This window comes from Piliocolobus tephrosceles, chromosome 9 (genome assembly GCF_002776525.5).
Source record: "Piliocolobus tephrosceles isolate RC106 chromosome 9, ASM277652v3, whole genome shotgun sequence".
NCBI classification, from domain to species: Eukaryota; Metazoa; Chordata; class Mammalia; order Primates; family Cercopithecidae; genus Piliocolobus; species Piliocolobus tephrosceles.
This window is the reverse complement of record NC_045442.1, coordinates 108,010,522-108,027,385: the sequence shown is the minus strand read 5'-3', so window position 1 is coordinate 108,027,385 and position 16,864 is coordinate 108,010,522. Positions and strand designations below refer to the sequence as shown.

Below are 16,864 nucleotides of genomic sequence, written 5' to 3'. Positions count from 1 at the left end.
AAGAAAACCGGTACGGGAACCGGGAAGGGAAAGGAAGGGAACTGGGATGGAACCGAGAAGGGAAGGGAACTGGGATGGGAAGGGGAGGAAAACCGGGAAGGGAAGGGGAGGGAAACTGGGATGTGAGAGAAGGGGAAGGAAACCGGGAAGGGAGGGAAGAAGAGGGAAACCGGGAAGCGAGGGGAGGGGACCGGGAAGGAAACCGGACTGGAACCAGTACTGGCACCGGGAAGGGGAGGGAAACCAGGAAAGAAGTGGAGGAGAGGAGAGACGGACGGGAGCCAGGACGGGAAGGGGAGGGAACCGGGCGGGAACCGGGAAGGGAGGAGAAGGGAACCAGGACAGGAATCGGGAAGGGGACCAGGACGGGAACCGGAAAGGGAAGGGAACTAGGAAAGGAAGGGAAGGGAAGCGGGATGGGAACCAGGAAAGGAGGAGAAGGGAACCGGGAAGGGAAAAGAGGGGAACCGGGACGGGAACCCAGAAGGGCAGGGCACCGGGACTGGAAGGGAAGGGAACCGGGATGGGAACCGGGACGGAAACCGGGAAGGTAAAGGAAGGAAACTGGGATGGGGAGGGGAGGAGAACCGGGAGGGGAAGGGAAGGAAACCGGGAAGGGAAAGGAAGGGAACCGGGATGGAGAGGGGAAGGGGAGGGGGGAGGGGAACCAGGAGGGAAGAAAGGGAGGGGAAGGGAAAGGGAAGTGAAAAGGGAAAGGGAAGGGAAAAGGGAAGGAAGGGAAGGGGAATGGGAAGGAGCAGGGAGGGAAGGAGGAGTGAAGGGAGAAGTGACAGAGGGCGTATTGAACTGTGTCTCAAAGAAGGTTCCCAGAGCTGCCACAGACCATTTCCATCTGAATCCTACTGACCAATAACATGGTCATTAGGGCACACTTAGTTACAAAAGAGTAAAATAAAATGTTTCTGAAAGTATAAAAGAAGACAATAAATTGGCAAATATGTAGGAAAGAGACATTCTCAAAAGTTACTAGCAGGAGTGTAAATTGGTACAATCTCTATGCAGGGCACTTTGGCAATATCCTTCAAAATGACTAATGCATACATCCTCTGACTCAGAAATTCCACTTTTAAGAATTTACATCACAGATTTACTGGCATATGAGTATGTGCAGGACTATTCATCACAGTAAAATATTAGAAATGACCAAAATGTCCATCAATATGGAAAGCTAAATATATGATGCACATTTTGTGATGTAATGTACTTGTGAAATAAATGAGAAAGCTCTATGTGTCAATATGGAATGACTTCCAAGTGTAAAAACAAAATCAAGGTAGACAAGAGTGTAGTGTTACACTACCTCATGTGACAGCTTTATTGATTAGGGTTTTTAATAATAACTCTTCATCTCCAACGTACATGCAATACTATGTTCCTTTACAATCAAAAAAGATCAGGCCAGGCACGATGGCTCACGCCTGTAATCTCAGTATTTTGGGAGGCTGAGGTAGGTGGATTGCTTGAACCCAGTAGTTCCATACCAGCCTGAAAAACATGGCAAAATCCCATCTCTACAAAACATACAAAAAATTAGCTGGGCATGGTGGCACGCACTTGTAGTCCCAGCTACTTGTGAGGCTGAAGTGGGAGGATCACCTGAATCCTGGAGGTGGAGGCTACAGTGAGCTATGATCACACCTCTGTACTCCAGCCTAGGTGACAGAGTAAGACACTGTCTCAAAAAAAAAAAAAAAAAAAAACTTCAAAGAAAATTTAACAAAATGTCAAAATTTGGCAAAGTTGGATGGTGGGTAACACAGTTATCCATTATATATGCAAAAATGTTTGATAATTTTTTAAAGTATCAAAAATAGAAAATGTTCACAGATGTCAAAAGAATTTCCAACCAGAGTGACAAAATACTTTACTAAATGAATTAACATATGTAAGTATGACATAAATATAAGTAGTAGCTTATATTAATTTATTGAAGCACAACTATCATTCAGCTGTTTGTCAAAGATGCTAACATTTTTAAAATTTTAGTTCACTTTTGTCTATGAAAGAAACATGAAGGCAATTAACGCCAAAAATTTTCTCAGAAGTTTCAAAACAAATTCAGATTTACCTGTGCTAACTTTTGCGTGGATGAACTCAATTCTTTTACTGACAGTATTTCACTGGAATCAGTTTGAGTGGCATGGTCTGTGCTGAAAAAGCCAATCTTTAAATCATCTGAAATGTTAAGTCTGAAAACAAAGGAAATGAAATGTGCTTTATGTCATACATATTTTCTTAGAAATAGATGTTAGTGTGTATTTTTTTGTGTAAATCATATCATATTTTAAGTATTCTAAGAGGTTGGTGAGGTGAGGAAGCCTCTGAATTAGCTCTTGTGATCTGGAGCTAATGAGGATAATGAGATTATCAAATTCCCTGGGACTGAGGCATATTACTCTGTGAATACTCAACTGATTTCCACTTTTCTGAGATATGATCAATTTATATACCTGCTTTTAATATCTTCCATACTGTTACTGCCTGTGCTACTGCTGGAAATAATTCTAGGTTATGCATGGGCCTATTCAGCAGAAATCCTTTAAGATAGTGGTTCTCAAAGTATGGGCTGAGGATCCCTGGGGTTCTGGGATACTCTTTTAGAAAATCTATGCGATCAAATTAATTTTATAATAGTATTAAGATTTTATTTGTCTTTTTTACTATCATTATGTCACAAATGGTCAATGGAGTTTTCCAGAGGCTACAGATTATACAGAAGCAGCTCTCTTCCATTAAGCCAGGCCTGGAAAAGCTTTGCAAAAATGTAAAACAGTGATACTCTTCTCATGAAAGTTTTTGTTTTAGAACAATACTGTTAGTTTTTCTTTAAAATATGCTATTTCCAGCTACTCGAGAGGCTGAGGCAGGAGGATTGCTTGAGCCCAGGAGGTTGAGGCTGCAGTGAGTTATGAATGCACCACCATATTCCAGCCTGGGCAACAGAAAGAGAACCTGTTTCAGAAAAATAAAATAAAATAAATAAAACCTGGTATTTATACTAACACATACCTGGTTTATACTTATTTTAAATGAATCAATTTAAATATGTTTTAATTTTCTTCTTTTAAATTTCTCATCTGGCAACTATCAATAAACAGGACCAACATAAACTACATCTCTTTGAGGGTGCCAATAATTTTTTAAGACTATAGAGAGGTCTTAAAACCAACAAGTTTGAGAATTGCTTATTTAAGATGATCACACCGCCTTCCTATATTTGATTTTCAATTCCTGAAAAATGTGAATAGGCCAGGAGCAAATGTTTGTAAATTATACAGATTTCTAAGGACAGGCATCTCAAACAGCATTAAGAAGGCAATTTTCTGGATGCACTCTGTCAATTTGATCAAACTTACCACAACTGTTTCTAAAATGTCAGCTAAAATAAGATAACCACAAAAGCCCAAGTAGAATTATCAGACTTCTCAGTGTAGGTGTCAAAGGCAGAATGTCTGTGCTTCTATCCCGCCTCTTCTGCTGACGAGAGCAGACCCCAATGCAGGGCATCCCATGGCAACTCCCCTCTTCTTGTATGCTGGCTGAACCTCAGATTTGTTCCCCACAGAACTCAGATGAAGTTGACCATATCCCCAGTGCCAAGTGTAACTCCAAGCTGGGCTACGCCCATCATGGTTATCCTACCCTCCTTGGCAGTGGATATCCAGGGATGGGTGTAGAACCCAGGTCTGAAGAGAGAGACATTAGGAAGGGTCTGTTGGGGGCTAGTAAGAAAGCTTTTTAGACTCCTACAAAGGGGGCACCAGAGGAGAGTTTTCTTCTTTGACTCTGGATATTGCCAGGGGTGGAAGTAATGCCAAGAACTGGCACAGTCACTCGGTGACCACAAGGGGAGCGAGCCAGGGCATAGATGATGAGCTTTCAAAAAGATGGAAATAGGTTGAGCACGATGGCTCATGCCTATAATCCCAGCACTTCGGGAGGCCGAGGTGGGAGAAGCACTTGAGATCAGAAGTTTGAGATCAGCCTGGCCAATATGGCAAAACCCCGCCTCGACTAAAAATAAAAAATTAGCCGGGTGTGGTAGCACGTGCCTGTAATCCCAGCTACTTGGGAGTCTGAGGGACAAGAATCGCTTGAACCTGGGGGGCAGAGGCTGCAGTGAGCTGAGATCGCACCACTGCACTCCAGCCTGAGTGACAGAGCAAGATTCTATCTCAAAAAAAAAAAAAAAAAAAAAAAAAAAAGATGGAAATAAATTTGACTGATGACTTTGCTTGGCCATTGACTCAGTTAGCTCTGAAACCTACCATACCTCCAGTCTTCCTATAATGTCACAGAGTAAATGCACCAATTGTTGGCAGTTTCTGTCAACTGTAGCTGAAAGCATCCTGACTGGTACTCTAGCTACATGACATTAGATAAATTACTAAACCTTTCTGTGTCTTAGTTTCCTCTTATGGAAAATAATAGTCCCCATTTCATAGACTTACTATGAGAATTTAGTGTGTTCATACTTAGAAGTACTTTAAATGATCCTTGATACAACAGTAAACCCTCAAGAAATGTTACCCATTATTAGTACTGCAGTGGTGGTTGTTTCTACTGTCACTCTGATGTTTTGAACTGTCATAGTTTTTTCATCATATTTGGAAAAAACTATTAAAGCATAGCAATACCAACTACGGCCATTTAATGTGAAAACTCCTTGAAGCAAAATAAATAAAATAAATACCAAAATAAAGATCTTCAATTAATCCCACAGAATTTTTAACTTTCCATACACTAATTACAGTAAACAAGTAAATAAAAATATGCTATATATGCTGAGGTAGTGATGAGCATCATGTCTCATTACATACACCCCATGTAATTTACTCATGTGTCACATATCTGCTAGTTAAATGTTCCCCCAAATACATCTGTACCTTAACAATACCCTCAGCCTAGGATTAAGTCTCCCCACAGTTGTACCTATCAAATCCATATGTAACCACTTTCTTTTCTACCTTCTTTTGCCTTCCATTCTCTTCCCTTCTCAGGGTGAAGGAATCAACATGGAGGTCAAGGACATGGGGCCATAAAAAAAATTGGGAGTCATGCATAGAAGAACAGCAAGCCTGGTGGCTAAGAATGTGGGTCAATTGGCGGAAAAGGGGAAGCAGCACAGAGGTGGCACACAGAGAAGAGGACCACAATAGTGGGAGACTAGATACATTGAATGAGTAAGTAAATGTTCTCAAAATGACAGAAGTCAAGTTTGTCAGTTCTAGGAAAGATATTTACAAACATAGAGAAAGAGTAGACTAGAAAGTTATCTTAGACAATGGAATGGAATGGAATGGGAAGAATTGGTATGAATGCATGCTTTTATAAATACAGATACATAGATATATAAATAGTTGCAGGTGCATATATGTGTGCACATATATATGTGAACATATATGTATGTGCACATATTTATACATATCTGTTCTAGTTCTGTCCAATGAGAGGGCCTAGAAGTATGGCACCCCAGTAGTGATAAGCACATCTAACACTGAGATGTTGGTTTCTTTTCTTTCTTCGTTTTCTTTTCAATACATTTTTTGAGACAGAGTCTTGCTTTGTCACCCAGGCTGGAGTGCAGTGGCGTGATCTCAGCTCATTGCAATCTCCGCCTCCTAGGTTCAAGTGATTCTCGTGCCTCAGTCTCTGAAGTAGCTGGGATTACAGGCATGGGCCATCACACCTGACTAATTTTGTATTTTTAGTAGAGATAAGGTCTCCCCATGTTGGCCAGGCTGGTCTCAAACTCCTGGCCTCAGTGATCCACCTGCCTCGGTCTCCCAAAGTGCTGGGATTACAGGTGTGAGCCACCAGGCCTGGCCCCAGATGTTGGTTTCTAAAAACCATCCTCTGCTAAAAGAAATGAAGTTTCCTTGAAAAAATGGTTCATTCCAAGACTGGAATAAAAGTATATAAAATTATATAAAAGCAAAAGTATAAAAAGAGACTGAAACATTTTGTTTGCCATAAAGTGAAGAAATGCTCAAAAGATGATGGGAAAATGTAAAAATGATGAAGAAACTAGAATGAAGAAACACCAACTGGACATATTTAAGATATTTAAACATCAAAATCAATAATGAAAGCATCAGATTATAAGCCATTGTATAAAATAGGAATCCATCAATCCCTACTGATATGAATGAACAAATAAATGAGAATGGGAAGCTCTAATAAATGTAGAAAAAAATAGAAAAAAAGCAGAGAATTACCATGTGGCAGTCATCATAAAGGTGACATTAAGATAGGAGTCATCAGGCGGGGTGCAGTGGCTCACACCTGTAACCCCAGCACTTTGGGAGACTGAGGTGGGTGGGTTACTTGAGCTTAGGAGTTGGAGACCAGCCTGGCCAACATGGCGAGACCTTGTCTCTATAAAAAATACAAAAATTAGCCAGGTGTGGTGGCACACACCTGTAGTCCCAGCTACTTGGGAGGCTGAGGTGGGAAGATCACCTGAGCCTAGGAGGTTATAGCTGCAGTGAGCTTGGATTGTGTCACTGCACTTCAGCTTGGATGACAGAGTGAGATCCTGCCTCAAAAAATAAATAAATAGGCCGGGTGTGGTGGCTCAAGCCTGTAATCCCAGCACTTTGGGAGGCCGAGACGGGCGGATCACAAGCTCAGGAGATCGAGACCATCCTGGCTAACACGGTGAAACCCCGTCTCTACTAAAAAATACAGAAAATGAGCTGGGCGAGGTGACGGGTGCCTGTAGTCCCAGCTACTCGGGAGGCTGAGGCCGGAGAATGGCGTAAACCCGGGGGGCGGAGCTTGCAGTGAGCTGAGATCCGGCCACTGCACTCCAGCCCGGGCGACATAGCTAGACTCCATCTCAAAAATAAATAAATAGGCCGGGCGCGGTGACTCAAGCCTGTAATCCCAGCACTTTGGGAGGCCGAGACGGGCGGATCACGAGGCCAGGAGATCGAGACCATCCTGGCTAACCCGGTGAAACCCCGTCTCTACTAAAAAAATACAAAAAAAAACTAGCCGGGCGAGGTGGCGGGCGCCTGTAGTCCCAGCTACTCCGGAGGCTGAGGCAGGAGAATGGCATGAACCCGGGAGGCGGAGCTTGCAGTGAGCTGAGATCCGGCCACTGCACTCCAGCCTGGGCGACAGAGCAAGACTCCGCCTCAAAAAAAAAAAAATAAATAAATAAATAAATAAGTAAGTAAGTAAATAAATAAATAATAGAGGAGTCATCATTGGTGACCATGTCTGGTTAATATAAGTTTTAGAAAAAAGAAAATTGTAATACCTAGAAAATAGTAATTTATTACAAAGAAAAGAACAGTAAATTTAAAATAGAGGACTTGGTAGGCACCAACTCAACAAGGTCAAGGTTAATGAGGGGAAAAATTGAACCATGCCTACTAAAGTTGAAGCCCTGACAACCCAACCCGAGAAGTTCTTTATGACCAGGTGACTGAGGGAAAAAACCTCAAGCCTGATTCACAGATGGGTTCTTCACTAGCTGGTAGTTACCTGCAGTCTCAGAGCCACACTCAGAAGTGACCCTGAAGGACAATCATGAAGGAAAATCCTCTCACTGAATAAACTAGAAGCAGTATATTTGGTTGTCTATTTTTTCTGGATGAGGGATGGCCAGAATTACATATCAATATTAATTTATGGGCAGCTGCTAAAGAGTTAGCAGGATGGTCAGGAACTTGGAAGGAACAGATTGGGAGATGGATGTCAAGAATGTCTGGGAAGAGTTCTGTGGATGAGCCTTTGAAAATGGGCACAGACTGTACAGGTGTTTGTGCAGCATCTGAATGCTCACCCAAGGGAATCCACTGCAGAGAGAGTAGTTAAATAATTAGGCAAAATGACACGCTCTGTGGATATCGGTCAGTTTCCTTTTGCAGTCACCCCTGCTTGCTTGATAGCCCTTGAACAAAATAGCCATGGTGTCAGGGATGGAGTTCAACAACATGGTTTTCCCCTTACCAAGGCTGGTCTGGCTACCACAGGTGCTGAGTACCTAACTAGTCAACAGCAGAGATCAATACTGAGCTCCCAATATGGCAGCATGAACCAGAGGGAATAGCCAGCCACCTAGCAACAGGTTGTTAGCACTGAACCTCTTCCATCATCCTCACCGGAACACATTTATTTTGGATATAGATTTGCATTCCTTGACCAGCACTGGCCAGCACTGGCCAGAACCACAAGGCATGAGCTTACAGAACACCTTATCCATCATCACAGTGTTCTCACAGGACCACTTCCTATCAAGGAACTCATTTCACACCAAAAGACAGACAGTAATGAATTCATGCCCATGGAAATCAGTGATCTTATCATATAACCCATTACCCAGAAGTGGCTGGCTTAAGGTCAAATAGCTTGCTGAAGGTTCATTTAAGGCCAGGCACAGTGGTTCATGCCTGCAATCCCAGCACTTCGGGAGGGTGAGGCGGGAAGATCGATCGCTTGAGCCCAGGAGTTCATGACCAGCCTGGGCAACATAGACCCTGTCTCTACAAAAAAACAAAAGCAAAATCTGCTGGGCATGGTGGCACACACCCGTACTGCCAGCAACATTTGGGAGAAGCAAATCCATGAAAGGATGTAGTTCTGTCTCACAGGACGCAGTATATGCTTTGAAAGTATATGGTGCTATCTCTTCTACAGTCATAGGTCCAAGAATGAAGAGGCACCTCTCACTCTTATGCCTAATAACTCACGCCCAAAATTATGGTTTCCTGTCTCTGCAACTTTAGGATCTGCTGGTTTGGAAGTCTTAGTTCACAAGGGAAGAATGTGTCCACCAGAAAACATAACAGAAATTCTATTGAATTAGATGACACTGATGACCAGTCACTTTGTGATCCTTATGCTGCTGAAATGAAGGCAGAAAAGGGGATCACTCTACTGACTGAAGTGACTGATTCTGAATACCACGGGGCAATTAGGTTGCTGGTGAACAATGGAGTCAAGGAGAATTCTGTCTGGAACCCAGAGGATTCTTTGGGGTGCCTCTTAGTGTTTCCGTGCCCAGTAGTAAAGATTAATGGAAAAAAGGCAGAAAAAAAAAAAAAAAAAAGCAGAACTTTTAGGAAGTCAGGACTTCCAGGAATGAAGATTTGGATCTCGCAACTAGGTGAGGAACTTTGACCTGTGTGTACCTTTCAGCAAGTTTTGCAACCACTGGGCAAGCCATCCCTGCAGACCAGCAGTTGTCACACCCTCTGGCAAGTTTCTCTGCCACCAAGTCTTCTCCAAAGAGGTATCATCCTAATCTCAGCCTTTGAGGGCGGGTCTTCTAACTCCTTAGTTCCTGCCCTGTTTCCTCTTCCTCAGACCTGGAGGTCATAGCTGCTTTTTGCATTTACTATCACTGTATTGCCTAGAGTCTTCTTTTACCACCTTACTGCCTTTTACTAGTTAAAAATCCTTCTTACTGTTTAAAAAAGAACAGAAAATAGTCCCTGTTCAAGTTAGCAGTGAGGTTTCTGCCTCCCAGCTGGACCCTGAGTGCTACATCAATATAGTAAATATAAACAGCCATGGGAACTAACTCTGTTTCTGTATAGTCTACACTGCTACACATTTAACAGACCTCAGTGATTCACTTTTCCAGGCTAGAAATGCAATCCTTTACCTTACCTAGTGGTAAGTGGCTCCTTTTTACTATTCAGCCACATTTTTCATTAAGCACGAACACGTATGTTCTTCTGTTCCTTCCCATTTTAAGCAAAAGACCTATCATGGGTGGTTTATGGAGTGTGAATAGTTTTTATCAATATATTTTTTTCAGGATATGATTTAGAAATTTGAAATTCTGTTTTCCGTTATTCTTTCTGGTGCCATAATATTACAATAATACAATATGATATTTTCAAATCAGGTCCAGGCTGGGTGCTGTGGCTCATGCCAGCACTTTGGGAGGCTAAGGAGGGCAGACTGCTTGAGCTTAGGAATTTGAGACCAGCCTGGGCAACGTGGTGAAGCCCCGTCTCTACAAAAATACACACACAAAAAAAAAAATTAGTTGGGCATGGTGGAACACACCTGTGGCTCCACCTAGTCAGGAGGCTGAAGTGAGAGGATCCCTTGAGCTCAGGGGTCAGAGGCTGCAGTGAATTGTGATGTAATACTGCACTCCAGCCTGGGTGACAGAGGGGGAGCTGGAAGTGGCAGATTCTTCTTCTAAATCCCTGATGAGGATAAGCCCATGACTCTCCAGTTTCACCAGTCCTAACTATGTGACTGACTAAAAAAGATGCAGCTCATTCAGAATCTAAGTGAAAGAGGAAGATTTTTTCTTCAGTGTCCCTTCAAATTCCAAATATCTCTAATTTTAGCTAACAACCCTGCTGCCTAGAATGGAAACCCACATCACAACAAATTAGCTAAGTGGTTCCTACACAGTCTTTATTTATAGTCTCAGCAATTCTATTTCTGAATAATAAGTTGGTTGTTATGCATAAAACAGAATTTGGGGAAGATAATTATGTTTTTTAAAATAAATTAGATACAAAATTAACGTCCTAATTTATTTTGGAAAACAGACCTACGGATATGTATTAATAAAATGCAATGACTCTTCTCACTGAATCCTAGAATTATCCATCCTGCAAATGTTTATTAATAAATCAGTCAATGAAGATAGCATTAGGTGTGCTAAACTTTCACTGTGGCGTATTTCTCAGTGCTAAGTAAGAATATTGCTTTCTTTTGTTCGTCTTCAAAGAACACAGAACTTTGATGTGCCCCATGGCTCATAAACTTCTCTAACTACACTCACTTCCCGGCTGATGTCACCAAGGCTCTCAGCTTAAGACACCATCTTTGTGCTAATTATTTCCAAACTGATATAGCCGAGCTGAACCTCTCTTCTTAACTTCAGACTCATCTAATCAACTACCTACTTAACAGCCTAAATGGATGTCTAATAGTCACTGCTGACATATCATGACCAGAAGTAAGCTTATGATATTCCCTTCAGACCTGTTCATCTCATTATCTTCCCCTTCCGGGTTACTGGCAATTCCATTCTACCTGTTCGTCAAGGTTTCTCTGGACCTCCAACCACTGCTACCCCACAGTCATCTTCCACAAGGAATATTGTAATAGTCTCCTGTTTCCTTGTTTCTGTCCTCGTCCTCACTATAGTCTATTATCAAAACAGCAGTCAGAGTAATCCCATTGAAGGATAAATCAAATCATGTCACTCCTCTTTCCCAATGTCCTCATGGCTTCCCATCTCAAAGTAAAAGCTGAAGTCCTTACGGTAGTCTAAAGTCCCTCACCACAGACACCGAACCCCTTCCCTCTGACTTCACCTCCACTATTCTCCCTCTCTGCTCCAGCCACACTGGCCTCCTTGCTGCTCCTAGGACATCCAGGCACGGTCTTTCTACCCAGTGTTCTCTCTGCCTGGAACACTTGGTACCCTGATAGATTCTTAGGGCTCCCCCCTCAAGCCTGCAAGTCTTCACCTCAATGTCATTTTCTCAGTGAAGCCTTCCCCGATCACCATTTCTAAAATCTGCAATCCAGGCCGGGCATGGTGGCTCATGCCTGTAATCCCAGCACTTTAGGAGGTCGAGGCTGGAGGACTGCTTGAGCCCAGGAGTTTGAGACCAGCCTGGGCAACACAGCAAGACCCTGTATTAAAAAAAAGTAGCCAGGCATGCTGAGGTGTGCCTGTCGTCTCAGCTACTCAGGAGGCTGAGGTGGAGGGATTGCTGGACTCCAGGAGTTCAAGGCTGCACTGAGCCATGATCATGCCACTACACTCCAGCCTGGATGACAGAGTGAGACCCAGACTCTAAAAAAAAAAATTAAACACAACTCCCTCCCCACTTGCCACACACACACACTCACTCACTCACTCACTTTCCTCTGTCCCTCCCCATGTTAGGTTTCTTCCTTATCACTAACCACTACCTAACTTATTATATAGTTTACTTGTTTATGTAGTTTATCATCAGTTCCTGACTAAGACGCGAACTCCACAAAGGCTGGGCTTTCGTCTGCTTTGTAGACCACATTCAGCACCTGAGCCTTGCTCATTCACACCCAGGCACTGGCTTAGTTGCCCTAGTGCTTTGGGTGAAGAAGAATGAATATGGGCATCAGTGGTTATTTTGTTCAGTCAGTGAGCACCCTGGCACCACTGGTCTGCCCTTGAGCCCAGCAGGTGCATTTTTTTGGGGGGAGCTACCCAACCATGGAATGCCAAGGAGTCCAGGGCCGGACACCATTCCTATCAGCAAACACTAGAACAGGGTAGACGCCATGTGCCTCTGGTGTTTACCATATGCTGCCTCTAATAAATGCTATTCACAACCGTCACTAGACCAGGTCCCGTACACCCTGACCCATTTTAACAAACGTACCCATTGAATACAGGGAAGCTGGAGAAGCCGAGAGCCCAGCAGCACTGCCTCACTGGGTCAGTCCCACTGCTGGGCTAGGACACCTGTGGTCCTTTCTTCTCACCCTGGAGCTGCTTCTGTGTGAGGGGCTTGCCCCTAAGCCAGCCCACCTGGCACCATGGGGCCCCTGCCTAATACAATGGTAAGTTCTCCCATAGCAGCTAAGCTAGTTCTGGCTACCTATTGATTTGAAAAGGTTTTTAGAAAGAAATTTGCATTTTCCCAGAAACATCACCTCTACATTATCCAAATAAACAACAAAGCTGGAACACAGGGGGCAAAGGATTATGAAAGGGAGGGGTTATAAACAAGGATCAAGGAATAGCAAATAATGACATCGGCAAACACTTCTATGATTCTGCTATGGTCTGAATGTTTGTGTCTCCTGAAAATTCATGTTGAAATCCTAAGCCCCAAGATGACCATATTAGCAGGTGTGGACTTTGGAGGTGACTAGGTCATGAAAGTAGAGCCCTATAAATGGGATTAGTGCCCTTCTAAAGGCAAAGTGGGAGCGGGTGTGGGGGATGTGGGGGAAAACTCCCTTGCCCCTTGCACCATGTGAAGACACAGCCAGGAGGTACTGTCTGTGCAGAAGGGACCCTCATCAGACGCGGAATCTGCCAGTGGGCTTCCCAGCCTCCAGAATTGGGAGAAACAAATTCCTGTTGCTTCTAAGCCACCCAACCTATGCTGTTTTGTTACAGCAGCCCAAGGGGACTAAGACCGGTACTGTGTCCTAGATTAGCTCATTAAATATTCACTATGATCTATGAAGCAGTCACTACTCTTCATCGTTCATAACGATTATTTCCCGCTGAGAAACCTGAATCACAGAGAAATCAGTCGCCTAACTCACGGCCCCTGTGAGAGGGTCGCCAAGATTCTGGAACCCGGTCAGTCTGGCTCCAGAGTCCGTGCTCTTAGTGTCCAGCTATACACTTGAAGAAGTGAAAACTGCAGCTCTTTTCGGACAGTGATCCCCTCGAAAAACAAACAAAAAACTGAAGCCCAGCGGCTGGAGCAAGGGGCCTGGAAAGGCGTTGAGCGAGGACCGGGGTGCGAGGGCTCCGGGGCGGGCTGCCGGGGACTGCCTCTCCCGCGGGTCACCTGGGGTTGAACTGGAATTGTTCAATAGAGGCCTCCAGGCCCTCCATGATCTTCCGGCACTCCTCTGTCTCAGGCGTGTCGCCCCAGTTCGCCATCGCATCCCGGGACGTGCGCCTCCCGCGCAGCCGCTTGCTCGGCTGAGTTGGAGTCAGGAACCCAGCGTCCGTTGCTATGGCGACTCCCAGGGAACCGGCGAAGCGCGGGAATCCGTGGGCTGGGGCCGAGGAGGGCCGCGGGTGGAGGGGGGCGGGGAACGGGGTGGGGCGGAGAAGGGAGGAAAGAGGGAGGGGAAAGAGAAAGGAGATGGGGAGGAGGGGGATAGGGAGAAGGTTGGGAAGAGGATAGGGTGGGGGATGCGGAGGGGGAGAGGGAAGGGCACGGGAACGGGCGAGGGAAAGGAAGGAGAGGAGGTGTGGAGGGAAGGAAGAGGGGGAAGGAGTGGGGGGAAGGGGGAAGAGATGGGAAGGAGGATGGGGAGGGAGCACGCGCAGGGGGAGGGGATTGGGGAGTGGAGAGGGGTAGGAGAAGGCTGGGCGGGATCCCGAGCAACCCCGCTGCGTTTCCACTGTCCCACCTGCCTCAAGGCATCCCCGCAAGGCACCCACAGCCTGGCGGCCGCTGCGATACCCCAAAAGAAAGCTGCACCCCTGTGAATAAACCTTCAGCCTCCTGCCACGCCCCCGGACCCTGCTGGCTTCCTCCTCTACCCAGGCGCGGAGCTTGGCCTACCTCCTGGACCCGCGCATTTGCGGGGGCTTGGGTTCCCGAGCTTCTCGCTTCCTACGCGCGCGCCAGAGCCGCAGCTCGGTGGCCTTGGCTTTCATGGCCTCCCAGCGTGTGCCAAAGGCCCCCCTCAGGGAGGAGGAAAAACAGTGAACCCATGTAATAACTATGCTCATGATATAATGAGCCCTGCGATCCCAGACCAAGGCCATCGTAAGAGGAGAGCAGGCTGCCTAATAAACTGCCTCCACCTGCCACAAACGTAGGCTTTCCTGGACAAAATATTTCCTTGCAGAGATTGAACAGATTTCTATTTAATAAGGTCAGGACAGAACATAAGGCGTTAAGTCTTAAACTATACCATCTAGTGTGGAATTCAATTTTACCAAGTTTCTACAATAATAGGAGTTTATAGTGAAACTGTTGTCATTCTTAGTTTTAAGTTCTGTATAACTCGTTGCCAACTAATAGGAGACACCTATTCTAATATCAGTATGTCATTGCCATTGTTTTTCTGTAAACATTGTCTAAATTTCGTTTTAAAATGTCATTGTCTGGTTTAGAACTGTCTATACTACATCTGCATTTCAATGTATTATCTACAGAAAAATAATGTTTTTCTTCTCTCTCTTCTCTTCTTATTATTTTGGAGCCAGAGTCTCACTCTGTCGCCCAGGCTGGAGTACAGTGGCGCGATCTCGGCTCACTGCAACCTCTGCCTCCCCGGTTCAAGCAATTCTCCTGCTTCAGCCTCCCGAGTAGCTGGGACTACAGGCACACAGCACCAAGCCCGGCTAATTTTTTTTTTATTTTTAGTAGAGACGGGGGTTTCACCGTGTTGCCCAGGCTGGTCTAACTCCTGAGCTCAGGCAGTCTGCCTCCCTCGGCTTCCCAAAGTGCTAGGTAACAGGCGTGAACCACCGCGCCCGGCCTCTTCTCTGTCTTGCAACAATAAGTGAAAAAGAACTTAGTTAGATTTAGAAGCTCAAAATAGGAAAATAAAAGCGCTGTAGCATTATCACTACTCTTATGTTTAAAGACAAAGATTAAAAGCCCCAAATGCCAATAAAACATCATAACCAATGCCAAAATCATCTTCTGTGAAGGCTTATTTTTTGGGAGGGAGATGAAGAGAGAAGAGAAAAAGAGTTACTTTTACTCTGTGGAGGTTTTTAATTTCAAACTCTAACTTAAGACTTTATTTGAGGATTTTTTATGATATAATCAAAAGATATTTTAAAAGAAAGAAATTTATATATCTACAATAATTTTTCTTTTTCCTAAGTTATATTTTACCACAATGCGTATACATGTTTTAAAATACATATTAACATTTTAAGTTAAAATTTAAAAACCTATCTCTTTAGAGCTGGGCCAAGACAGTGTAAAGAATGTGACAAGCCGTTGGCTATTTTGCTAGTGCAATTATAAATGAATAGTTTGAAACTGAGGAGAGAGATCGCACAGAAGATTTCATGAGTCATTGGTCAGCTCTGTACAGCGTTTGTTGACTGATACAGCCTGCATAGTTACACCATCCCACAAAAACATGCATTGAACAAAACATCTTTGTCTGAAACCTTGCTATAGCATATCAAGGAGTTTCAGATTTCAGTGTGTAAGAGACCAAGCTATGATGATGATTGTTTTTGAAACCATTAACTATGTAATACTTCTCTTCTTGTCAGTTACCTGTATTTTATCTCACAGGTGTTCTGGCTTATAAAATTGTTTATTTCAGATCACATTCTCACCTATAGTAACTGGCGCTGGCGTGGTCAAAACATTTGTCATATTAAACCCAGGCCTCTTTCATCACATGCTAACTTCATTGATGGCTTTAGTGGGAAGCTCATGAACTCTGCAGTAAACGTTGAATATATATAGGCTTTGAAACTTAATTTAGAATTTTGGGCAAGTAAGTCAACATTTCAGAGCCTCTGTTTTCTCACAAGTAAAAACTGGATAATGAATGTTTCTCAAAGAAGAGTTGGAGTAATTTATAAAGCAGAAAAACACGCAGCACATGCATGAGGCAACAGCAAGAGAAATACCAACTAGACTTTTGAAGGACTCTATTCGTTCTTCGTAAACCACTACTAGGGAAAACACTGTTTAAAGAGTTCAATGTTTTGGCTGGGTTCGGTGGCTCACACCTGTAGTCCCAACACTTTGGGAGGCTGAGGCATGCAGATCACTTGAGGTCAGGAGTTTAAGACCAGCCTGGCTAACGTGGTGAAACCCTGTCTCTACTAAAAAAACAAAAATTACCTGCGCATGGTAATGTCTCTACTAAAAAAACAAAAATTACCTGCGCATGGTAATGCATGCCTGTAATCCCAGCTACTTGGGAGGCTGAGGCATGAGAATCACCTGATCCCGGGAGGCAGAGGTTGCAGTGAGCTGAGATTGCACCACTGCACTCCAGCCTGGGTGGCAGAGTGAGACTCTGTCTCACAAAAAAAAAAAAAAAAAAAAAAAAAAAAGAATTCAGTGTTTAAACAATTGAACATTTCATAAGCTAAAATTGTTTTTACTTTTCAGTTAATAGGACTTCAGGTACAATTTTAAAATTTAAAGTGCTTCTCTGACATATCATATGTATAAAT

General features: G+C 44.0%; 1 protein-coding gene across 1 annotated transcript in view; it reads right to left on the bottom strand.

The window, feature by feature from the left end:
* Positions 1-14,484, bottom strand: part of C9H10orf67 (chromosome 9 C10orf67 homolog) — a 132,899-nt gene extending 118,415 nt beyond the window's left edge. The window contains exons 1-2 of the mRNA XM_026454766.2: positions 14,262-14,484; positions 2,090-2,210 (exon numbers count right to left, since the gene is read on the bottom strand). Of these exons, the coding sequence (XP_026310551.1) occupies positions 2,090-2,210; positions 14,262-14,467 (327 nt within the window). The 5' untranslated portion in view covers positions 14,468-14,484. The remainder of the gene's footprint in view (positions 1-2,089; positions 2,211-14,261) is intronic.
* Positions 14,485-16,864: the final 2,380 nt, after the last annotated feature.